General features: G+C 38.7%; 4 protein-coding genes across 7 annotated transcripts; 3 read left to right on the top strand and 1 right to left on the bottom strand.

Moving 5' to 3' along the window:
• The first annotated feature begins 1,523 nt into the window (after positions 1-1,523).
• On the top strand, positions 1,524-6,344 carry LOC128356188 (twinfilin-2-like). Of its 2 annotated transcripts, none has more exons than XM_053316662.1 (9): positions 1,524-1,548; positions 2,322-2,399; positions 2,499-2,677; positions 3,373-3,468; positions 3,562-3,666; positions 4,042-4,167; positions 4,360-4,510; positions 5,889-6,010; positions 6,177-6,344. In XM_053316662.1, exons 1-9 carry the CDS (start codon positions 1,524-1,526, stop codon positions 6,342-6,344), a joined length of 1,050 nt encoding a protein of 349 aa, XP_053172637.1. The 2 variants fall into 2 exon arrangements, with proteins under 2 accessions (XP_053172637.1, XP_053172636.1); XM_053316661.1 differs by having other exon boundaries at positions 3,562-3,674; positions 4,035-4,167.
• A 2,472-nt stretch (positions 6,345-8,816) lies between these two features.
• Positions 8,817-11,097, top strand: LOC128356193 (cytokine-inducible SH2-containing protein-like). 2 transcript variants are annotated; one of them, XM_053316668.1, is made up of 3 exons: positions 8,817-9,163; positions 9,631-9,771; positions 10,034-11,097. In XM_053316668.1, exons 2-3 carry the CDS (start codon positions 9,633-9,635, stop codon positions 10,543-10,545), a joined length of 651 nt encoding a protein of 216 aa, XP_053172643.1. In that variant the 5' UTR covers positions 8,817-9,163; positions 9,631-9,632; the 3' UTR covers positions 10,546-11,097. The 2 variants fall into 2 exon arrangements, with proteins under 2 accessions (XP_053172643.1, XP_053172642.1); XM_053316667.1 differs by having other exon boundaries at positions 9,615-9,771.
• Positions 11,098-13,800: 2,703 nt separating this feature from the next.
• LOC128356196 (transforming protein RhoA) lies at positions 13,801-17,745 on the top strand. 2 transcript variants are annotated; one of them, XM_053316671.1, is made up of 5 exons: positions 13,801-13,899; positions 14,813-14,970; positions 16,252-16,372; positions 16,761-16,891; positions 16,999-17,745. In XM_053316671.1, the coding sequence occupies exons 2-5, from the start codon at positions 14,815-14,817 to the stop codon at positions 17,170-17,172; spliced, it is 582 nt and encodes a 193-aa protein (XP_053172646.1). In that variant the 5' UTR covers positions 13,801-13,899; positions 14,813-14,814; the 3' UTR covers positions 17,173-17,745. The 2 variants fall into 2 exon arrangements, with proteins under 2 accessions (XP_053172646.1, XP_053172647.1); XM_053316672.1 differs by having other exon boundaries at positions 13,805-13,925.
• A 685-nt stretch (positions 17,746-18,430) lies between these two features.
• Positions 18,431-23,472, bottom strand: LOC128356180 (transmembrane protein 43). The gene is made up of 12 exons (XM_053316647.1): positions 23,395-23,472; positions 22,383-22,529; positions 22,134-22,268; positions 21,507-21,601; positions 21,370-21,419; positions 21,207-21,276; positions 21,055-21,125; positions 20,837-20,964; positions 20,642-20,716; positions 19,663-19,764; positions 19,444-19,561; positions 18,431-19,361 (listed from the first exon to the last, which is right to left on the bottom strand). Exons 1-12 carry the CDS (start codon positions 23,410-23,412, stop codon positions 19,159-19,161), a joined length of 1,212 nt encoding a protein of 403 aa, XP_053172622.1. The 5' UTR covers positions 23,413-23,472; the 3' UTR covers positions 18,431-19,158.
• Positions 23,473-24,667: the final 1,195 nt, after the last annotated feature.

Raw genomic sequence — 24,667 nt, 5'->3', positions numbered from 1 at the left:
TTGAGAATAAACAGTTATAGATGAAAAATCAGTTATTTTTTCCTTTGTGCCATACTTCTAAACTGAAATACTTGCTTTTATCACCAAGATAAATCTACATATAGATTTGTATATAAATATACAGCAACATGAATAGGGCACATTTACATTTTTTAATGAACTGAAATGTTTCACAAGTTCTCCAATCCAAAAAATGATATTGAAGAGATTACACAAGTTGTACTTTGTGTATGGATAGATCAATACAGGATTAGAGGATTGATGGTACTCAGAAAATTGACACTAAACTAGTCCACTCAGTCAATAAATCAATCTGTGAACACACATGCAAGAGAGCGAGAAACACAGGCAGCTTTAATCAAATTGATGAATGGGTGTTTTTCCTTTTTTTGTGCACATAATGTGTGTCTTCCTGGAGTAGAAGAAATGGGGGTGGACTCTGTTGAATAATGTATGGATGCTTGGGTTGTGTACTCACCACTGAGTGAATAATGGATGATTCCATCGCAGGTAACCTCACAGGTGCACACTTATCTTTCTCTCACCCACCTCTGAATGTGTGTGTTTGTGTGCAAGAAAGATGAGTGGGAGGAGAAACGGAGGAATAAGGTCTGATGATTTATGTATTCGTCACTCACATAACACCTTTTCCCTCTTCTCACCATCACTTAGCATGTACTGACTTTGTCAATGTTTTTACTTTTGTCCCTGGCCAGTTCATACAGATCATTTACAAACCAACTCTCTGAGTGCACACACTAGTGTTTGGAGCTCTTTGCCTCATATTTTGGAATAAAATAAGGTTGTATGTTGCTGTAAGAGACTTCACATCCTCATATTTTAAGATTGTGCAGCCTTTTTCTTGAATATTCATTAATTTTTAAAGGTAATCTTGCTGATAAAAATACACAAAATGTACTGATCACAAATATCTGAAACCCCCTCATTCTTCACCCAAGGAACAATGTTGAAATGTAGCCGTCAGATTTTCACCTGGTGTCGCATTTCTTTGACCAGGCGGCTGGAATTTGAGATCATGCAGTTGCGTCTGCCTAGGCTGATCAGACACTTTTATGTGAATGAGTGATAAAATATCATAACGTGCTGACAGCATCTGAAAAAACTGTAGCACTGATGTCATTACAGGTTGATTTCTGCACAACCTGGTTAGCCCCTCACACACAACACAATGCACTATTTGACACAAGAGAGGCTCCCACACCGAGACCTTTAAAGTTGTGGTCATCGATACGCAAAGAGTTTTAGATCAGTGGTTAGGGTGGCATATCCACTGACAGGCACGTTATTACTCATCAGCCACAGTTCCGCAGATTGTATTTCAAGTGAATCTCCCGAGTCACCCTCGAGGCATTTATGTCACACTGGTGCGCGTGGGTCCATCTGTCTGCCATCAGTGGAGAGGCAGCCTACCTGCTGAGCAAGAAGAGCGAGGACACAGAGATCTGGACCTGGACCTTCTTCCATGAGAGAAGTGTGAAGAGCTGAAAACTGACTGCCAAAAGATGTCACACCAAACTGGAATTAACGGTAAGCACATTTTTGAAGAGGATGCTCTGGAAGTTGGTATTAGTTGTTTCCAAAGTACTTATTTCTTGTTTATTCCATTATACATTTTAAGCTGTGCCACTGTAAATAACACATTGTCACAATCTCCTGGATGATATTTACTGATGGTTTTTATAATCCTTAAAAAGATCATCTTGACTTCACTGTCTTTCTATGTGGTGTGGATGTAAATGATTACAGACTATAAGAGTAACACATCTGTAAAATTCTAAGCCTGATTAAGACTGATTCAAATCAAAAAGGTCCAGCGATGATGATATTTATCACCTACAGACATTTTTGGTTAGTTTAAATAGTTACATATATATACAGCATGTGTGTTATGGCATTTGGTAATTGGAGAGTAAGGGGACGGATTGGCGGAAGCATACCTCTCTCACCTTTCTCACCTGATCTTACATCATTTATGAGACTGCTGTGTTTGGTAACCATGGTGAGAGAGAAGGAGGGAGAGCATTAAAAACCTCAATCTAGTTTCCAGTACCAAACTCATGAGTTGGAAAATCTGGGATCGATGAAGTTGTTTTGCCCTTAAGGTCGTACTTCTCAGTGATTATTTGGTACATATGTCCCCTGTCTGAATGACTTTAGGTGTTAGCGTGACTATCTGGCGGTGGATCAAATTTTCTCCCTGAAGTGGAGTCTCAGGTTCTTACTTACCCAACTCTGTCTCACTTGCTTTCAACCCCCCATCCTCAGTTTTGACTTGTCTGGCTTATATCTGGTTACTTCAGCAACATCTGAGCTCAAAGAGTTTCTGGCCCGAGCAAGGGGAGGTGACATCCGAATAATGAAGATTGTCATCATAAATGGTAAACACAAGAGGTTTCTTCTATTCAGACACTTCAAAAAGAAGCTTTCGGCTGACTTGTTGTAAATATTGAGATGCTGATATACATTTTTGTCTGCAGAGGAGCTGGTGCTAGATTCATACAGGGAGCCAGCACAGAGCTGGGACAGGGATTATGACCAGTTCCTGCTTCCTCTGCTCACACCTCAGGAGCCGTGCTACATCCTCTACCGCCTGGACTCCCAGAATGCACAGGGATATGAGTGGATCTTCATTGCCTGGTCACCTGACCAGTCACCAGTATGTCTGCAGATGCTAATTCTCATTATCTACCTGAACAGCCACAGTCATGACATCAGTCAGTCAAAGCAGACAAAGTTACTGTAAACTAAAAATAAGATTAAAACTACAAACCACATAGTTATAAACAAGAATAAAAGGACCCTCTGAAAAAAACTTCAACTGCACTAAATTCATTTGGTTTATTTTCTTTATATTCAGGGGAAAATGTAATCACAGGTTTGAACTTTGGGAGTTTGTAGATATTATTGATAAAAATGAATTGAAAAAATATTTACATTTTATGAAGGCTTTAAGATTTATAGTTTATAGTTCAGATCTTTATTGTCCCTTGAGGGGAAATCTGATTTGCAGTAGAGGACAAAACACAAACACAACATAAAGAGGACATTAATCACCACAGTGAAGCATGATCTGCCTCTGAGACATCCATCATGTCTGTCTTGTAGTTACATCTATCCACATTTATATAACAAATGCTAAAACTAGACCAGAAACTAAATAAAGCTAACCCTCAAACCAAGCAACAATAGAAAAGTCATCAGTCAATCATTTAAACTACTAATCTACACTCAACTAAGCTACCAAACTAATTTATCACAAAATAAAAATGAAGACTATTTAAAGTAAATACAATCCATACTAACAAATGTTAAAACTCATTACATCCTCTCATGTGTTTTGACATCCTGCAGGTGAGGCAGAAGATGGTGTACGCAGCGACTCGTGCCACGCTGAAGAAAGAGTTTGGAGGAGGTCACATCAAAGATGAACTATTTGGCACAGTGGAGGTCTGTAAAATCTCTCCTGCATGACGTCTGATGAGTGAATCTTCATCTGCTGTGATTTAAGCACTGTCCTGTTGATCGTATCTGTGTTTGCAGGACGACCTGTGCTTCCAGGGATACCTGAGACACATGTCCTCCTGCTCATCTCCGGCTCCACTCACAGCAGCTGAGCAAGAACTACAACGAATTAAAGTCTCAGAGGTAAAACAATACAGGCTGTCTGAACATGATATGAACTAAACACCTTTCTTACTATATACTCCACACTTATCCTATATACTTCTACTTTGTTCCTGCAGGATAAAGTTGTATGGGTACGTTGATTTTCTTCTTGATAAGCTTTTTGAAAGTGTGTCTGTATGTGTGTGGAAGAGTCAGATTTACAAACTGTCTCTTATGTCCACAGGATGAACGTAGACGAATTGGGACTCCAACAGCACGAGCTAGGGTATGTCACAATCTATGCATGGACATCTGTTTCAGTGACCAGCTTTCACTGCTCACGTAGTCATTTTATCTTATGTGTTGGGACATAACAGCACAAAGTTTTCTATGATTTTTCTTTCAACTCTGCAGGTTACAATGGAGTTTGGCTTAGACAAAAGGGCACAGACTCTTCAGGGTCTTGCATTCCCTATACAAGAAGAGGCCAAACGAGCTCTGCAGCAACTCAAGCACAAACGTATAAACTACATACAGCTGGTGAGAAAACCTTGAAGGTCAATTACACAGTGTGTAAAATGTAACAAACTTCTTGTAAAGACACAGCCAGCTGTAAGGATCTATTTTCAAAACAAACTGTGCTTCAATGTTTGTCAGTGAATAGCAGTAAAATTGGCTGTGCGTGACTTGACCCTTGAACAAAGCCTGTTTGTGTGTGTGTATGTGTCACAGAGGCTGGATGTAGAGAAAGAGACCATTGAGCTGGTTCACACCAAACCTACAGAAACCCATGAGCTTCCCTACAGGATTCCCACAGACTCACCCAGATACCACTTCTTCATCTTCAAACATTCCCACCAGGGCCAGCTGCAGGAGGCGCTCGGTCAGTACAGAGGCTCACTGTAGGTGTGAGAGCAGTGATGGACTAATGTGGAGATAGAAGTAACTTGGAGGTCTCCACTAAAAATAACCTGCTGTATAATTTTGCTATTCTAAAGAAACTGGCGCGAGAGTCACATAAATTATAAAGGAACTGTCTGCTTAATTTGTTTTTATTAAAACCATTTTTAGCAATTTTAGAAGATGAAATAGGTTCCCTGCTCCTTTACTGAACTCCATTTGATTTCCTTGCATAAAAACTACCATGCACAGTGAAAACAAAACAATAAATTAGAAAACACAACAACAAAAAGAAAAACAGAAAACATAAACATAACATGGACCGAACCTGTGTCAGTTCAGTACGACCCAACCCAATCTCCAACCAATGCAAAGTGGTCATGAAAGTATAGTGGTGTATAGTTGTGTTGTTGTGTTTTGCATTCCAGGGCCATGTGTAAAATATCTATATTTCCCAAAAAAGAGTCAGTATATTTGTTACAAGCCCACCTCCATATTAAGTGACCCAAATACTATTTTATTTCAACAACAGATGAAATGTCTATGTTTAATGAGAAATAATTCACCATTAGTGACGAACCCACGGAGCATTTTTTTCTAGACTCTACAATTCCTGTAACCTGGATGAGGTGTTTGAATGTCTTACAGCTCTTTTTTGTTTTGTTTCACTCTCATCATTCTCAGCAACCTCATTACCAGCAGGAACAGCTGTTTTGTCAGTATATTTGTTACAATATATGTTTTTTTAACAATAAAAGGTTTTATAAATTTACTGCACACTACCAGCTCAGTGCTAAATCGACCAAGTTGTCAGCTAGCTGTTGAACATAGCAGCAACAAGCATTTAGCAGCTGATGAACTAGATATTTCCCTTAGGAGCTGGTGGAGACTTAACAGGAGCTAACAGGAAGGTGATCATGTGTCAGCTGAGTGTGTAAATAGGAACTTTTATATTAAGATGTTCACCATAGCAAGTTTGTATGGTGAAAATATAATGTGTGATATAATGTGACAAAATTGTGTTTTCAGCTTGTTCCAATGCCCCTAATGACCAAATTGCAGCTTTTCAGAAACTATAATCATTGGCTGTGAATGAATTTAACTAATGAATAAATGTAGTACTCTTACTAGCATTTGATTAAAGCCAAGTGTTAGTACCTGTGCTTTATGTTTTAGGAGTCTGTCTACCCCCAGTATAATGTAAAGTGTAGAGAGGGCCATTTGAATGAGATTTCTGTGTTGCTGCGTAAAGAGATTTAACAGCACAAATAATGAAGTGCCATAGTTAAGCAGTAGTTAAATTTTATCGAGCAATGCAGAAAATATCAGCAGGTGAAGTGATGACGTCATGTCTTTTACAGTTTTCATATATTCGATGCCGGGTTACACCTGTAGTATCAAGGAGCGGATGTTGTATTCCAGCTGTAAGAACAGACTACTGGAGGAGGTGGAGAGAGACTACCAGCTGGAGGTCACCAAAAAGGTAGATATCACTCACAAATATAATGATTGTGTCACCAAGATCACCCCAATGTATCTACAAGCTTGAAAATTACTGAGTACGATGATTATGAATTGTGATGTTGAAAAAAGAAGTGATTCATCTGTACAGAAGTTCATTTATATATGCATTTCCTGTGTGAGTGTAGATGGAGATAGATAATGGTGACGGCCTGACAGAAGATTTCTTGTATGAGGAGGTCCATCCAATGGAGCACACCTTAAAGCAGGCCTTTGCCAAGCCCCGCGGACCAGGAGGGAAGAGGGGCAACAAACGCCTCATCAAGGGTGCTGGGGAGAACGGGGAAGAAAATTAGACATTGTACACACGATTCACAAGCAAACCCACAAAATATCTATGAATTGACTTGTTATTTGACTGTTTAGCTTCTAGCCATTCCTTCTTTATTTTTAGGCTACTTGACGAAACCCTAACCCTAACCCTAACCCACATTTCACACTGAAACAAAAAGGGAAACAATAAATAAATCCACTGTAAAGCATAAGTCATATATATTTTCCTGTTGTGGAAGAAAATGTTTATAAAAGTCAACAATGAAAAATATATTTATGGTTTGAGTCTAACCAGAGTGACAGCCTGACATGTGGGCCCATCTTTTAGTTTATAAAATTTTAATTCAATTAAAGTGTATATAAAAACATGTTAAAGTCATTGTAATAATTGGTAGATTAAAGATAGACTGGAGGGCCATTCTAAAGGTAATTATGCAATGCTAATACATAACTATGAAGGGAAAAAATCTACAGTGAATCAGTGACATTTTTTATATTGGATGTGATAGTGCAGCCATGAAGACATCAAGTCTCAGTGTAAACATCATTTAGCTTCAATAAATAGTTTGAACTGGCAGATGCCCAATGTGTGTGACACTGTCACACAGTGTGGAACAAGATTTTATTAACAACCTTAAAGCTAGTCAAAGGGAAATTAAATGTGAAATCTGGATGTTAAAAGGTCAAAATTGTTATTTTCTTGATTCATTATTGCCCAAGTTGAAGGCACTGTTTCCATCTATGTTGCCTTCTCCTGCCTCTGCTTTGGGAATTAGTTGTCCCATTGTTTTTGATTCACTAATATTGATTGATCTATTCACAATCACTGGAAAATGTCTATGAATTTTCTGTTTTAGGGTGGATTATCCTTTCTATGCCTAGGAATAGGGCGATTCTGTGCACAAGGTTCACTCTTTACCACGTGTAAATTCATCTACATCATACAGTTGACTCCAGTCACCTGATCAAGGTTTGACTACATTCAGCTGAAGGCTGTTGTTTTACACGGTCCTACAATAAAATATTTTCTTTATTTTCTCGTGTCTGTCTGTTTGTCTGTCTCTCTGTCTGTCTCTCTCGCTCGCTCTCTCTCTCTCTATGTTTATGTGTGTGTGTGTGTGTGTGTGTGTGTGTGTGTGTGTGTGTGTGTGTGTGTGTGTGTGTGACATCCTATAGTCATGCTGGCCTGCCGCAGGGATCACGGCTCAGTAGTAGAGGTCAATTTGTTGTGTGTTTTCCAGGAAGCGTCTCTACTGAGAATCCTTCAGCTTCTCATTATGCTGCCTTCATATCTCACGGGAAAGATGGTTGATTTGGACATTTTTTCTCAGAAACTCAGTTCAGAGCTGAATAGCAGCTTTCAAGAGGTCATTATCTTTGCACATGGGAACTGTGGGTGGGCGGTGATGAACCTTGACTTCTGACAACTTGCAAACTTCCGATGTGACACAGATCAGATGATTATCAGGAAAACAAATCAACCATTTGTACCACAATTTTCTTGATAATAATAGTTATTGGTAAAAAGGTTTCACTCAAAGCCTGCTGGAGAGAACTGCAGAGAATTGGCATAAAATGAGTGATTGGATGTGAATATATTAATATTTTGATTGCTGTACAACATTAACCTAATGCTACAGATTAAATGCATGAGTGTTGACTACATAGAGCAAAGTCTAAATAAATACTAAGTGAAAATAAATTACGTTGAAAATGTACAAGTCTTATATCATAGAATTAAATATGATATTTACAGGTTTATGAGTAAAAGTCTGTATTTCCATTTTACACGAATGCAACATTAAACACATTACTGCCGGCAGCTGCATCAACACAAGCAGAACAAACCAAAACCCAAACATTACCGGAAGCAGTGCTGTGTGCCTTCAGTATAAGAGGCTGGAAAAACATTTGATTAAAACACTGAAATTATTATTGTAGATAAATATTATAATATTATAAATTAGATCCACATGTCTGGATTATATGGAGACCCAAAGTGTTCAATATTAAGAGAACAAAAATAAATTATAAAATAATATTCGTGTAAATATAAACAAACATAGTTGATAACATTTTGGATTGACTGAAAATTTTCATCTTGCTCCTTTAGACAATAAGAGAGTTTATACCTATTTTCTTTCTTTCAAGCAATGTTTTCAGAACTGGTCTGTCAAGTGGGTTTGGTTGTAATGAGATCTGCATTTCTAAAGTCCTGTATACAGTCTGAACTCCTCTTAAACAGGATGAGACCATATACAAACGTATAAATCGTTTCTCAAAGGACAAGCTGGTCTACAACGCCTGTACTCCTGTTATGCAATGCAGTTTTTATTCATCTTGTTTTGCATTGCATGTGCATGGGTCGACTCCTTCCCAGAGTTGTAACATCACAGTGTGTGTCAGTGTGAGAGGAAACGCGTGCAGGAAGTGCAGTGTGTGGACAGTGTGTGAATTGACGCAGTGGAGCTGCTGGCTGCAGCCTGTCTGTCACTGCGGGCGCTGAAACACAAAACCTTTCTTGGAAACAGATTCCTGGAACCTCCGTCCGTCAAACTCAACTGATCTGTTTTCTGAGCAGCAGTTTACAGAATAAAAAGCAGCCGCTCCGCTTCACTCTCGCATTTTTACTTTAGCAGACCTCCGGCGATTTTCTTTTTCTTTTATTTGACTACAACCGATAGTGACTTAGAATGTTTTATTTTTTTTGTTGCGCCTTCATCCGAGACTATTCAACCGTGACAATTAAATATTTACTGTGAGAAATTGCTGGATTTTTCTCTGGACTGTTTTTTTTCAACTGCTTCTCAAAACTGATCCTTATGTTTATCTTTAATCTAAGGTGAGAATATTTCAAACCCATCCTATGAATTAGATTTACTTGAGTCTTGTTTTGTATTATTAATGCAAAAATACAGGAACTGTCTAATGCCTGAATAGTTTGAAGACAGCGAGCTTGTAGCTTTTTATATATATTTAATTATTAAATAATTGTTTCTTATTGTCTGTATAGTTGTTGCTTCTTTTGACTATATAGTGTTTGTTGTTGTTGTTTCGTATCGTTTGGTTTTTATAGTTTGCTCATTTTGGATAATGTCACTCTTGTCTCTCATTGTTTTTGCAATAATAATTATGATTCCTCAAATAAAATTGTGCAACCAAAACAGACATTCAGTAACTGATATGAAAACATTTACTATTTACTTTAATTCACAGATTTTTGTAACAAAGTTTTGTAACAAACTCTTAACATTGTTTACATGGATACTCCAATATCAATGTTGTCCTGACAGAGATTCTGCCACTCAGAGATGGTTGCACGGGCAGTGACCATTTTCCATCATGAGGAGCAAAGAGGTTCATACAGCCCACATCCCTCCCCTCCACCTTGGGACCCAGCACAGGACCTCTGCTGCATCACCACCACCTTCCGTTATCTACAAACCTCAGGTACACCAGCAGCCTCTCTCATGTTGGCATCATATTTTATTTAAATATCATGTCTAGCTGATTATACTAAGTATTTTTTTAATTAAGTAGACACTTTAAAGACATTTTGGGAGTTGATACCGCACTATACGCTCTGAAGTTGATATTGTGGAAAGGAACTGGAGTAAACATAGGAATCAGCCGAACAACAAGTACCTCTAGAACTAAATTAGTCTAAAAAATAAATTAAAAACTGATAATGAAACCATCTGTCTTATTGTAGGCTGGTATTGGGGTTCCATCACAGCGAGTGAGGCACGGGACACCCTCCTGACGAGGTCTGAGGGCACGTTCCTGGTGCGGGACAGCAGCCACCCTCAGTACATGCTGGCACTGTCAGTGAAGACCCGCTGTGGACCCACCAGTGTACGAATAGAGTACAGCGGGGGCTCTTTCCGGCTGGACTCTCTCTTCCCTGGGCTGCCTCATTTGAAGTCCTTCCCCAATGTTGTCAGCCTGATACAGCACTACACTAGCTCAGACAACACACCACAGGGCCAGGCATCTCATGAGGACAACATCCACCCCAAAACAAAGCCCAGCCCTGTCCACTGCACAGCTAAGGACAGCAGTGTGCCTCTTAAGCTCATGCGCCCCCTACACAAACCTGAGGCCTTCCCTTCTCTGCAGCACCTGACACGCCTTACCATCAACAGACACACAAACTGCCCCGACCAGCTGCCACTCCCAAACCTGCTCCTGCACTACCTGCAGGACTACCCTTTCCACATATGAGGGTCACCGCCTCTGTGGTGCAGGACACCCTAACCCTGACAGGAACATGGGTCAGGGTGAATACTGGGACAATATGAGATCCCAGGCAACAGACAGCGGCCCAAAGGGACACCACTGTAATTATTTAATATACTTAGGTGTGACCTCCCTGCTCATAAATGAGCTCAGCCTTAGTATCTAAGACATGGAGCTGAGTGTTGCTGAGAAAGCCTCTTATCAGGATTTAGAGTACGAGCTGCAGTTATTAATACACTGCTGCACCAACTGAGAACAGATCACATATCTCTTTCTCTCTGTTAAACCTGTTTGTCAGTCTGAAATATTAAAATAATTTCTAAGTCTGTAATTAAATGATCAGCAGCATCACTGAGACACTTTCCTCATTACACCCTGTATTAACATGGTAAAATCATAGAGTTGCAGTATGTCTGGCAGAACAGCTAACAGAAGTAGCTGTAGCTGATCTTGATGTGCGAAGTATATTTATTTTTATTTTTAACTTAAGCATGGTATTCTTTAATGCAGATTTAAAACATTATCATACTGACTGCATATGTCACACAGTTAATACACAGATGGTTTACTGAAGTAAAAACAACAATACTATAATAGGAAAATATCTTGTATGAAGTTGGACGTTTAAAAGTAAAAGTGTCAAATTAAAAAGTGCTGATAATGCAGAATGCCTGCCTTCAGAGTTTTATATGATCATATATTTATTATTGGACAGTAATTATAGATGCATCATAAATATATATGTATTTATATACTGCTGGGTATTCTATTTCATAACAATGCATCATATTGTATATGTTGATTTTAATGTAGTAGAAACATCGAGGAGACAAAGGCTGAAGTAGCATGAAGCATCAGGGTTATCTTGTGCGTTGAGTGTGTGTGTTGAGATAGTCCATAAATGGCTGCCACACAACATTTCTTAGTACAGCCTTGAGAGGAGTACCTCAATTTCTTTAGCTTTAAATAGGCCAGTACTTCCTCAAGCCAGCGTTTACTGTATGTGTTGGAGCCTTAAGGCCCTCAGCTGACTTTTGGTGGCCATATAAGAAATAATTCTACCATTTCAAGAACATCAATAAACACTGTCCTTGTCTAAGCTTGTCAGATGCAGAGAAACTTGTCCATGGCGTTATCCCATCAAGGGACTACACTGCTGTAATGCACTCTTCACCCTGATCCCTGGCAGGAGCGTCCAGCAGCTCCTGAACAGCACTGCCAAGATCCTGATGAGTGCAAAAAATACAAACATATAACACCAACTCTGTTTTCTTTGCACTGGCTCCCTGTCTCCTTCAGGATTGACAACAAAAATCTGCAGCTTGCTCCTCTGGGCTTCCAGTACTAAGGTCCACACCATGAGGAGATCAAGCCTCTTACTCTGCTGCACCACACTTGTGCGACAGCATCACAGCCATCTGAGGCCAGCACAGACCCTAAAGTCTGCAAAACAGGCCTAAAAACCCGTCTATTCGTCTTTTTTCCCCTACGTTATCGACACTATAGCACTGAGTTTCACTATGAATGAAAAGTGCCGTAAAATATATTGTTATTTTTTATTTAGCTAGACAGGTATAAAACCTGCTTTATTACCCATGTGTCAAAATCTACTTTTACAAACCTCATTATTTAGGCTAATAAAAGCCTTTCTCACAGAAAAGATTTTGACACATTAATCTGGGAAACATACAACTATTACTAATACAATTAAACATGGCTGACATTCCTTTTAGCTGCTTCAGTTTTAGGGTCCTGGTGTTGTGCATGCTGGTACACTGTCATGAAGTTTTGAATCTGTAACAGAGCAGAGGCGTTGTTTGTGTCGTTAATGCATGTGCTTTTCCCAACATAGTAAGTCAAAATGCCTGATGTAAAACAAGTCTAATGTGCTTACATGTTAATTTGTGTCTAATTTAGACACAAATTTGGTGACTATTGCCAACCAATAATCAATTACCAAAAAGCAAACCTGGAGCTATGCATTATTCAAAGAATTATGTTCACATTGAACAGAGAGCACCTCAAAACTGTACTGAAGTAAATGCAATTGGTTCTTTTCAGTAGTGGAAGAAGTACTGAGATCCATAACTTCAGAAAAATTTGTGCATGGAAAAATCCTACTTAAATTAAAGAGCATAAATTCCTACTACTACTACTACTACTACTACTACTCCTACTATTTCTACTCCTACTACTACTACTCCTACTATTTCTACTCCTCCTACTACTACTCCTACTACTTCTACTACTATTCCTACTAATACAACTACTCCTCCTCCTACTATTACTACTACTACTACTATTCCTACTAATACTACTCCTACTACTACTACTACTACTACTCCTCCTCCTCCTACTACTACTCCTACACTTCTACTTCTACTACTACTTCTACTATTATTACTACTCCTACTACTCCTACTACTACTTCTTCTACTACTACTACTATTACTACTCATACTACTACTACTGCTACTACTATTACTACTCCTAATACTACTACTACTACTACTACTACTTCTACTACTACTAATACTACCAGTGTTGAGGAATAACTAGTCACATGTAATGGTGTTGCCTAATTTACTTACAAAATAAATGTAACTAATCTGTAACAGTTACTGAGAAAATAAATTGTAATGTGTAATTAAATTACAGTTACCTCTTTTAGAGAAATATTCTTTTATATTTTTTAAATAAATCATGGCATAGACTTATTTGGAGCACACATGGGCTTAAATGATGTCACGGTACCAATTAAGCCCATGCTAGACTTTTGACTTTTGTCAGAAAATGTCTTTATCTTATATTCCAAAATCTACATGAACTAATGAATACATTATGAAATGAGAGATAAATCTTGCTTTATAAGAAATTATCTCCCTTATAAATCATGCAGTATCTTGAACTTAGATTTTGGTGTTTAATGGGTACACTTACCCTAACAGTTGAAAACATTAATTAGATAATTTGAAGAGTAATCAAATATAATAAGTTACATTGAAATAGTTACATTACTTATTACATTTTAGATAAGGTAACTAGTAGTCTGTAACCTATTACATTTCCAAAGTATCCTTCTCATCCCTGACTACTATTACTACTTCAAATAATAATAATAATAATGATAATAATAATGTATTATATTATAAAGTCCATGTAGTATTGAATAATAGTGTATTGTATAGTAGTGTATAGTAGTGTGTTGTTATGTCTCCCCACCCCCTCACTTCCCTTCTGTTAATCCTCCAGCAGTAGCAGCGCAGTCAGCCAGCACCGACGGAGGCCAACAAAGCACTACTTGGAAGTCGTTTGGACCGATTTTAAACCAATCACTTGGTGAGCATATAGTATTAACAACAAAAGTGGGATTGCGGCATCGCGTCAGTTTGTTTTATTGGCCATAATATCGCTACATATAGTTTGTTTACCTCTCTTTTCTTCCGATGTTCTGCTTACGCTAGCCAGCTAGCTAACATACCGATTGACTTCCGTTATGCTAAGCTAAACCTGGGTAGCAAATCCCGGTTTGTGAGGGGGGCATTAGCTGTGAAAAGGGAGCCACACACACATACACCACTATATTTACACATACAGGTGCACATATATCATACACTACCTTTAAATAATACCATAAAAATGTAAAATTAGCGCATTAGCTACGTATCCGGCTAGCTGGTTAGCTGCGGTAGCTAGCATGTAGTCTTTGGTAAACAGAGCAGTCTCCTAGCTTATTAAAATCTAGGTGAGACATCACTGCAGTTATTCTTGATTACACTGTTGACACCAGCTATTAACATGTGCATTTAAATAGTGTGTTGGGACGATGTGGGACAACATAAACGGAAGATTTAGTCAATCTTGATGCCGGGGTGGGTCAGAAACACTGGAGCGGAAATGTATCATCATGTAAGAAGGTTCCTAGTCTGTCTTAAAATACAAGACAAAGTCATCTAAAGAACCTCTGCCGTGTATAAAACCTGATGTGTAGTTGACTGACCGACCATTAACAGCTGTGGTGATCCTGATGCTGCTACAGAAAGCTAAAAAGTTAGCCTCGGGTGTTGGTTTCAGAGGGTTTTGGCGTTGTGTCAACACAGCTGAAGGTTACTGGCCTCTGATCGCTCCTCATAGGGGTAGTAGTGCTGGTGCTGGTGGTAGTTGCATAATCCTTGAACGCAATAAAGTGGTTCTGCAGTTGTTTTAGATAAAGTGTTCCTATCTCCTAACCTCTGCTGTTTTTTCTCTGCAGCTATGGCAGCAATCAGGAAAAAGCTGGTCATAGTGGGAGATGGAGCCTGTGGGAAGACCTGCCTGCTCATCGTGTTCAGTAAGGACCAGTTTCCAGAGGTCTACGTGCCCACGGTGTTTGAGAACTACGTTGCTGACATTGAAGTTGACAGCAAACAGGTATGAATAATGGTGCTCACATTTCACACCAGGAATCAGTGTGGTATAACTTAATATCTGACAACAACAGCTGATTGCTGGTTGAATTTTCCTTTCCACTCCCTTTCATTAACAGTGGCACATAGAGGTTATATGCGTATGATCCACTGATGTGATTAATAGGAAAAAAGCTTTGAGGATTTCAGTTGAAATCTTGTGTTACATACAGACATTTTCACCTACTGTATGTATAAAAAACATGTCACTTCTTTTTTTTTTTACTGTTCAGTATTTATGTCAGCACTCCCTGCAAACCTCACATCTTTGCACGATTTGTATCCTGTTCACAGAAAAGGTTGCACTTGTATTCCTTGCATATCTTTCTGACGATAGTTGTATTGTTGTTCTGTGCACTGAAAGCCACTAAATTGGAATCAAATTCCTTGTAAGCATAAATATACTCGGCCAATCAGGATGATCCTGATTCTGCAGTATATGTATCTCTGAACCCAGCTAAGCTTTTACTTTTGGTAAACTGTTAAACAAACCTAACAAGTCTTAAAAAAACAAGTGTGTGTTTGATGTGCATTTTAATTTATTGTATCGTAAATATGTGTTTTTTAATCTTGACTCAGTGAACCACACAATAATCCCAGTGTGCATGTAATAATCCCTTGTGTCTGTGCAAATGACAGTAAAAATCTCTTGAATCTTTAAGAATCACAAAATAAGGTTGTTTTTATCAACAGTTTTGAAAGTTAATACGTGGTCTTCAATGTTTAATTAGAAAATAACACACATTAATCAATCTATCCTGTCAGTGTTTCCCTGTTTTTGCCAGAATTTAAGGTCTAAACATAATTTCATAGTGAAACTGTAATCACAGTGGAGATCGTTTACCTTCATATCTTGATAATTGATGTTCTAGTTTTCTATAACCAAAGGTTGCATAGACAGTTATTGCAAGAGTGAGTGATTTTCGACAGTATGGGAAATAAATTAAAACACCAACTTTACACATTAAAGTCTGTTTACATGCTTTGTGTACAACTTAATATGTGAAAAATAAAATGACCTCATGTGATGTCACTAACATTGGTTTGGGATGAACAAGTCCAAGTTTGAAAGCATTTGTTTTGATGAAGAAGAAGAAGAATATGTGGGATTTATATTTTCTGTTTCTGTGTTTCAAGTGCATGTGCTGCTGTTTAAAATAATTAATGTCAGTCATTGTAAATGGGATATTTTACAGTGTTTACAGTGCGTAATGTGGGTGATAATATGTCAAATGTCTTGTGGCAGGTCGAGTTAGCACTCTGGGATACAGCAGGTCAAGAAGACTATGACAGACTGCGCCCGCTCTCTTATCCAGACACTGATGTCATTCTCATGTGCTTCTCCATCGACAGCCCCGACAGTCTCGGTAAGTGAAACCAGAGACCTCTGACAGTGTTTGGGTTACATTTTCCTTTTATACAAGTTAACACCATCTGAATTCAGGGAGGTGTTATGTGCTAAAAATAGCTTTAATAATGTAAAGTAAAGAACCAGCCGGCACAGAGAAGCTGAACATCTATTGGACATGGAGAAGTATATTTGCATGCTCCTCGTCAGGTTAATGTTTGCTCACTGTGTTTCTGTTTGCTATTCGTTATACATCATAACTGCAGGCATTTATTGTATGATGAAATTTGTGACAACTCAATTCAGCTGTAATTACTCATCTAAGATATATCATTTCACACATATATACTGCACACTACAGCTGTGTCTGTTCTCTGACTGATGGTGTCTTTTGTCTCTTTATTTAGAGAACATCCCTGAGAAGTGGACTCCTGAGGTGAAACACTTCTGCCCTAATGTCCCAATTATACTGGTGGGAAATAAAAAGGACCTGCGCAACGATGAGCACACCAGAAGGGAGCTTGCCAAAATGAAGCAGGTAAATATGTTAAAACAAACAAACAAACACACACACACACACACACAAACTCAGTCTCCTAGTAATGACTGCATGTTTCCTAACACTTCTCTGGACCTTTTCTCCAGGAACCTGTGAAACCAGAGGATGGACGGGACATGGCTAACAGGATTGGTGCCTTCGGATACATGGAGTGCTCTGCAAAAACAAAGGATGGTGTGAGGGAAGTCTTCGAGATGGCCACCAGGGCTGCACTACAAGCCCGGCGGGGAAAGAAGAGCAGTAAATGCGTCCTACTGTAAACAGGGGCACCAGGACTGCTTCCTACAGGGGGAAAGAAGGAGCATTAGGTCAAACCCCCCCCCCCTCCCCCCAAACACACCCACACAAAAGACTGTTCTCTCCAGTTTTTACTAAAGGTGTAATGCTTTTACTTTTTTGTCTTAAGCAAAAGTAGTCAGGTTCTGTCAGTATTCAATTTTGAGGTTATGGAAAATACTTTTTTGTACTTTAACATGAGTAAATCTGCCATAATGAAATCTCCTTTATCAACATGTACTATGTAATCAGAGAAGTCAGCCAGGGGACCTGTTGTGTCGTACCTGCCAATTACAGTTAAGTGCTTAAGCCCTGCCTGCTGATCTGAGGAATGTTTCCACAGCCAACTAGGGTGAAGTACCTATACACTGTGACCCATAGTCCTTTAATTATTTCAGCAAACAGATGCACACGTGAAGTCAAAAATTTGTTTGTGTGCTTCAGATACAAATCCTACGTGCATTATGATCACATGCACAGTATGAGACTGGAAACTGATTTTGTTAAAATGCAAATGGAAACTTAGTGTTTTGTGTAATAAATTACTTTGTAAGAAGCATTTGCATCACTTGCTTGATAAACACCAACTGGCACTTAAGCCGTTGAATTACAGTCCTGCTTTGATACTAAATGAAAGATTGTAGATAGGATAAAGCTACTTTGAAGATAAAACTTTGCACACACAGGCAATTTGTCTTTTGCATATCCTTGAATTACAAACAGAGTTTTGTCTGAAATCACCTCCTTCACTCATTTACTGTACCCTGTATAAGGTACTCAGTAGTGAGCAGTAAATTAGACATTTTGGGCACCTATAAATCATAATTTCACATAAGCAGGTGTAAGGTATGATATGTAATGTTATTTTCTAAAAACTCCAACTTGTTCCATGTGAGATTGTTAGTAGAAAGTTGTGTCCATGCCACAGACACAATTTTTTCACATATTTCTTATAGGCAATTTTCACACTCCGATAAAATAGTGTAAAGTAAATATAATGTGCTGTATAATTAGCAGGGAGTGATTTCAGACACAGCCTGAGTCTCGGTCAGACTCAGGGTCTGGGTTGTGGCTCAGTAGTTGTAGCTCCAGGACAGATAAGCCAGGCTGGGCACTGGTCAGCCTCTTTACTTCAAGGCCATTTTGCACCCTGATTAGAAACACGAGGTAGACGTCTGAATATGATACAGACAAAAAGTGCTTTATTCAACATAAAATGCATGCAAATACAAACAGTAGGTACCTAGGTCTTTAGTGTCAAAGAGGTTTGAACAAACATCACTTTTCAAATTTCACATTTGAAAAGTGAACTGTGTGAATTAACCTCAAAGACGTTTATACACCACAACAGGTCATTAATTCATGAAAACACCTGATGAGACAGAAAGCTTAATGTTTTTAAAATGGGTAAACAATGTCCCTTCATATTGCTGACAGGGAGGAAATCAGGATACATAAACAACTTATGTTTCATATAAGAACCATACTTTGATTGGCAGGAGCAACAAGTCTATTTACAGTAAAAAAGAAAAAAGACTGTAGCAATCTTTTATTGCTCATTGTGAGCGACAAAATATCAAGTACGAGCACAGTGAGGTTTTGCGTGTGTGGATGAACTTCTGAAAGGCCACAACTGATAACATTTGGTTTAAGGCAACAACCAATGACTTCCACCTGTGTCTAACATCAGTGAAGTGGTTAAAGTGTGGTTTCCTTTTATATATAAATGTATTTACAGGCTGATGAAACTGCAAATATGTTCAAATGCATTTGAACACACATGATGGATATTGGTTCAAACCTATTATTGTATCTATTATAACAAAACATTTATTGCCATATAGGCTCAGTTTTATCCTGTACAGTTCACAATCCACTGTGGAAAAACCAGCTGCACAACACTGTCTCTCTCCTCTGATGGACGGATACAACCACACGTCAGAAACTTGTGATAATCATCAGTTGACTAGTCACTGGTTCTTTTTGGCTGGAAGTCCTGAGCGGGCGAGAAACACAGGAAGCAGAGCAAGCGCTGCCAGAGTCGCTGTCACTAATGGTCGATAAAAAAGCCAACCTACTCCTATGGTGAGAAGAGACAGAGAGCAGGAGACGCACAGAGCGAAGATCTTCAGCCCCACAGACACCAGCTCTCTGAGAACAGGAACCCAGTCCACTGCAGACACAGAACAAAAGAAGATGAAGGTCAGATGCAGGTGCAGAAATCCATGTATGTTGTGGCTGTGCTGTATGTTTACCTAATGTGTAAATGATGCGCATAGTCAGCTGAATACTGAGGAACATGAGCGCCCAGCCAGCAGCCCTGAGACCCCATGTCTTCGCACTGTTGTACTGGTGTTCCCTTGTAAAAACCTCCTGTAAATATAACACATCCCATCAAGTATTAGAATTATAGACTACATGGAAAATATGTATTATCTAGACACGGCAGTACAGGAACTAAAATTCACACCGACCTCTGCAGAGAGCTCCTCCAGGTACAGGATCTCCAGAGTGTCACCTGACTTGGTCTTAAAGGGCATCAGTTGCTCTTCTCTCTGCATGGCCACAATACTGACCTGGAAACCAGTTCATCACATTATTTCATTTCACCAGCGACTGAAGAGGAAGGCCCCAGTTTAACAGGAAGTTCAAATATTCACAGGAACTACTATCATTAAAATGAGGCAGCAGGTAATAACTATCTTCATTGTCAGTTAATGTATTCATTTATTTTCACTATTAAAACTAATATTCGCTATATATAAAATATCAATAAAAGACCATTACAGTGTTCCCACTCACTTATCTGAGCATCTTTGCTTGTTAAGCTGCAAAATTGTTGTGAAGCATCAAAGTTTGTTTACTGCTCACAGGAGCTTTTTGTGGCTGAAGAAAGAGATGTGCAAAGTCTGGTAAATTGCCTCAAGTTATATCACTTTAATGTAGTTTTGAAAATTATTTAAAAAAATATATAACTTGGTGTATCGAGTCAGAAAGAAGTGAGGTTACCAGACCTCTGCAGCCTCTTACTAAGCTCTCTTTGAGTCTCACTGCTCAAGGCTACATTAATCGCTAGCAGCATAAGATACTCAAATCACTGACTGAATTAAAGTTCTGAAAAAGACAAAGAATGCATGGAATTGAAAAGCAAGTATCTTTGGTTTCTCCTGCTTTTATTTTGATCCTGCTTTTAAGAACTGTCCATAGTGAGTTTGACCATGACTATAATCCTGAATGAATGAATGATATGATGTTCATGTTTCAGCACTAAAATAACATTACTCATTTATCACAGATCTTAGTGAGGATCAAATATCTTTGTGTTATAAATGCCAACATATTGGTATTTTAGTGATAAGGGCACAATGGAAATGCATGTAGAAAGTGTTTGATGCCAATAAACCACTGACATGTTATCATCATTATTAAAACTATTGGAATAGCAGAACTCACAGTTTGGACCGGGCCGATGTGAGGCATCTCACCGCTTACTCCAGCGAAGGAGAATCTCACACGAACATCCCCGACCTTACAAATGAAACCAAACAAATAATAACTGAAGTCAGAAAGTGCAACAGTGTCGACTATGTAACACAACAGAGGTCAACGCTTCATGTATTTGGGAGAAGTTCCCATCATGATGCTCACCTCGGGCCTGCGTGGGTTTTGAGTGTGATAGAAATAATCATCATCAATGGTGAGAAAAGGGTCAAAGTTCAGGGCAGCAATATGCTTCAAGCTCAGAGTCTGGAAGTTGTTAATCTGCTCCACCAGGCCTGAGGACGACCAAACAATCAACTAATGAATGATGAGTTGAATGGAAACAGTGTGACAGACGGTAAAGCAGCTGTTGTTTTGACATTTACCTTTAGACAGATGGAAAGGTCCAACTGTGACGTCAGGAGCCACGACTGTCACACTCTCAACAGCCATGGCACTGAGATGCAAACATTCAATTATTCAACCACAGATAAGTTATTTCTAACATAACAGAATAGTCTTATGTGTATTTGAGTACCTTGGGTTCTGGTGACCAATTTCCTTATCGAAATTGCGACTGTTGATCAACTCTGATTTCCATTCGGTATCTAAAAGAGAGTAAATCACACTGCGTCACTTCACATCACAGATCCAACCAATTCATACAGGTCATATCATTACAGAAGATAAACACCACTCACTGTAGGTGTATGTCGTCTCAGTCTTGGTTTGACCGTCCTCTTCGTAGTCCCTGAAATGACATCACAATCTGTAATCCAGTCGACATTTTTAGATCTCACCCCGTCCCAAGTGTTGACAAGCAACACAACAGACTCACTTGCTGTCTTGGTACTCCACCCACTGATACATCTCCACCTCCCGCTTCAGCTTCACGGCCTGCACCATCACTCTGTAGTTGGGGTCGTGCAGGGGCTACACAGACACAGGTGCAGGGGATTCATGAATTAAAACAGTGAAAGAAATAACTGCCTGGATTCGGCTGATTTTGGAGCTGTTGTGGTCACGTGATACAACTGTCACATCAGCAACAGAATTAAAAAAACAATGTCACAAATGTGTCTGAAAAGGATACTTCCGGTTTACACTTCACATCTCTGCTACGTTTACAGCAAAAACACAGCCACTAACTTTTCATTTTACATGAACAAACTTGTTTTTAAATATTATGGGTCCCTGAAATTTGTGCCCAACGTATGTACTGATAAGGACATTTTACAGTTGAAAAATGAACTGGAAAATATGTAACATTGTTTATAAATTACCTAAAATATGACAAATATGCATTTCCTGTTACTCATAATCTATCATTATATCTTTAAACATATAAAATGTCATCAATCAATATGACAGTAAGGATATTAAATGAGATACTACTTTGTGTTCACTCATAAATTATGACACAACAAAGTGTTAAAAGTGCATCCAGTGATGGAGTATGGTCTACCAGTGAGGTGTGCAGCTGAGCAGACAGGTGAACTAAGCGGTTGTTGTTCTGCAGGTCAAGACTGATGTAAGGTCCCAGTGACACGACCTGAGAGAGACCTTCATTCAGGGAATACGTCGTCTGCAGAGCCCGTCCCTAAAGAGAGGAACAACTGTGTTACTCTGCTGTCTTATTAACATGCAACATAACACAACAAAGTGACTCTAAGAGCATGCATTAAGTGTATTAAACCGCCATACAGTGACTTACCTCATTGGTGAAAAGAACGTATATTGAGAGGAAAAACAGTCCAACTCCAAGGACTGTTCCTCCTAGAGTTTCACCTAATCTCTCTAGGAATCCAGGTTTGGACTGAGTAGACACACGCTTGTGTTGGTTTGGGTCAATTCCTGAAAACTGGGACAAATGTGCAAAAATAACTCAAGTTAATAGATAAACAATAACCACATGAACATCCAGAAGAAAAATGGATGGCACTCCTGATTTGGAGTGAACACCCAATGAATGACACTTTGTTTTTTCTGGATTGTGGGCGTACATTTGTCTCCACTAAAGAAACAGGTGACAGTTGAGGCTCTGACAGCAACTTTAAGCTACACCAGTTGTACATCATGATTTATGAAAAGACAAATAGTTCTAATAATATACAAGAATTTCCAAGCGCTCACTTTGATACAGTTTATTAACTATCAAAGTGTCTCTCACCTGAGACAATCACTTATGAGAATGTGTGAATGGTGGTGGCTGTTTGACTTTTGAAAGATGTTAGGGTAGCTCTACTTTTTCTAACTTTTATACTTAATCCTACTTTTCTATTAGTTCCCATACAGCAGATCCGCTGTGGACAATGTTAGGTCGACTTCTTCTTATATGTATATTTGACACAGGAATCAGGTTCATTACAGCTACTTAGTAAAATGAAAGTACTTAGTCAAAGTTCAGCCAACTGTGTCCTGTGTCGCAAAACTGACACGCCTCGTTTGATGTTGTGCTAATTTTACTTCCTAATCTCATTGTCATGATTAAGCTAATGTAACACCAAAGAGTCAGTAACGTCTGACATTTGTAACTTAAAGTCATTCATTCAACAATGCGAGGTAACGTCTCCATTAATTACAGCTACCAAGTTGCAGCTTTAATAAAGATTAAACCGAAGCTAAAGTTAAAGTGCTAACGTTACAGTGATCTTAACTGCATATAACAATCATGGTGAAGTCTCTGTAAACAGGTAAAACCGTAGCCTTGTATCTGAACAACTTACTGTCGGTGCTGAAGACATTTCTCTACCAAGTTCAACAACACAGTCACACAGGGAAAGGGAAAAGTTAGCAAAAGTCAGACTGGGAGCTGAATCATCGACTGGTAGCCAAATGTTTTTCCTAGGATGTCATGACCGGCCCTCCTCTGCCTCTGATTGGCTGGTGCTACTTACTTCCCTTGATTGGATTGGTTAGGTTTAGTTATAGACGTGTGATTGGTCAGGATTAGTGTAAGAATATCAGGACGAGCCAATCAGAGGCAGAGTAGGGCGGGTCTTGTAAAAGACTGTAGGTATTTGAAATGAGTGTCTCCTCAAAATAAACATCGTAGTAGATTACCAGAGTGTTAATTCTAGATATCAAAACTTTAATTGTGAACATCTGAAATGAAAAGCTCACTATACATGAATCATTTGTCACTAGAAGAGTGATATTGTGGATATATGAATGTTCATTTTAACGACGAAGATTTACTGTGGAGCCATTTCCGTCAATGTGATAAAAAAACCCTTCAAATAATGAAATACTATCTCAAAATAATGACTTATCTTATGACTTATCAGTATCTCATTATTTTTGAGATGGTATTTCATTATTTTGACGGTCTAAGTCATTATTTTGAGAGAGTTTCTCATTATATTGACTTACAAGCTTTTTTTTTTCATCACATAGGCGGAAATGGATTTCAGCATTACACTTAAATGCACATGCCAGCTAAAACTTCAACTCGCTATCAAAAGGTATAGCTGTAAACATAAAGTCAATATAGAGACAAAAGAGAAAGTCACAGCTTATTGTAAATGACATTACTGGACAGAGCTGAAAAGAGGGGCAAAACATCTGAACAATTTTAAAGACCAGGAGAGCATTTACCTTGTCATCCTGCATATTGCGCTGTATGGTAGTGAAGTCCACTCAGTCTGCTGTACCTGTCATTGTGAATTTGACAGATATGTGTGATTTGAACACAGGTAACACACGTATCTGCTTTGAAACATTGTAGATACTGACTTTAATTTAATGTTAAGTAATGCTGAAATGATTGTTTTTGTCATTCATGATTTTAGATAATTACCCTATTACAGAGAAATATATATATCAGTGATAAAAATGATTTTCTCAGCTTCTGTTGTTGCATTTGGCATCTTCATTGCCTTGCTTAATCAGTAGTTAGTTACTTGGAAACCCTACCTCTCCCTCTCTCTCTCTCTCTCTCTCTCTCACACACACACCCTAATGTGACTGTGTAAACTGATTTGCGTCCCCACACCATGA

The sequence above is a fragment of the Scomber japonicus genome, chromosome 3 (genome assembly GCF_027409825.1).
Source record: "Scomber japonicus isolate fScoJap1 chromosome 3, fScoJap1.pri, whole genome shotgun sequence".
Taxonomy (NCBI): domain Eukaryota; kingdom Metazoa; phylum Chordata; class Actinopteri; order Scombriformes; family Scombridae; genus Scomber; species Scomber japonicus.
Note: the sequence above shows the minus strand (reverse complement) of the source record. Positions and strands in the feature narration are given on the sequence as shown.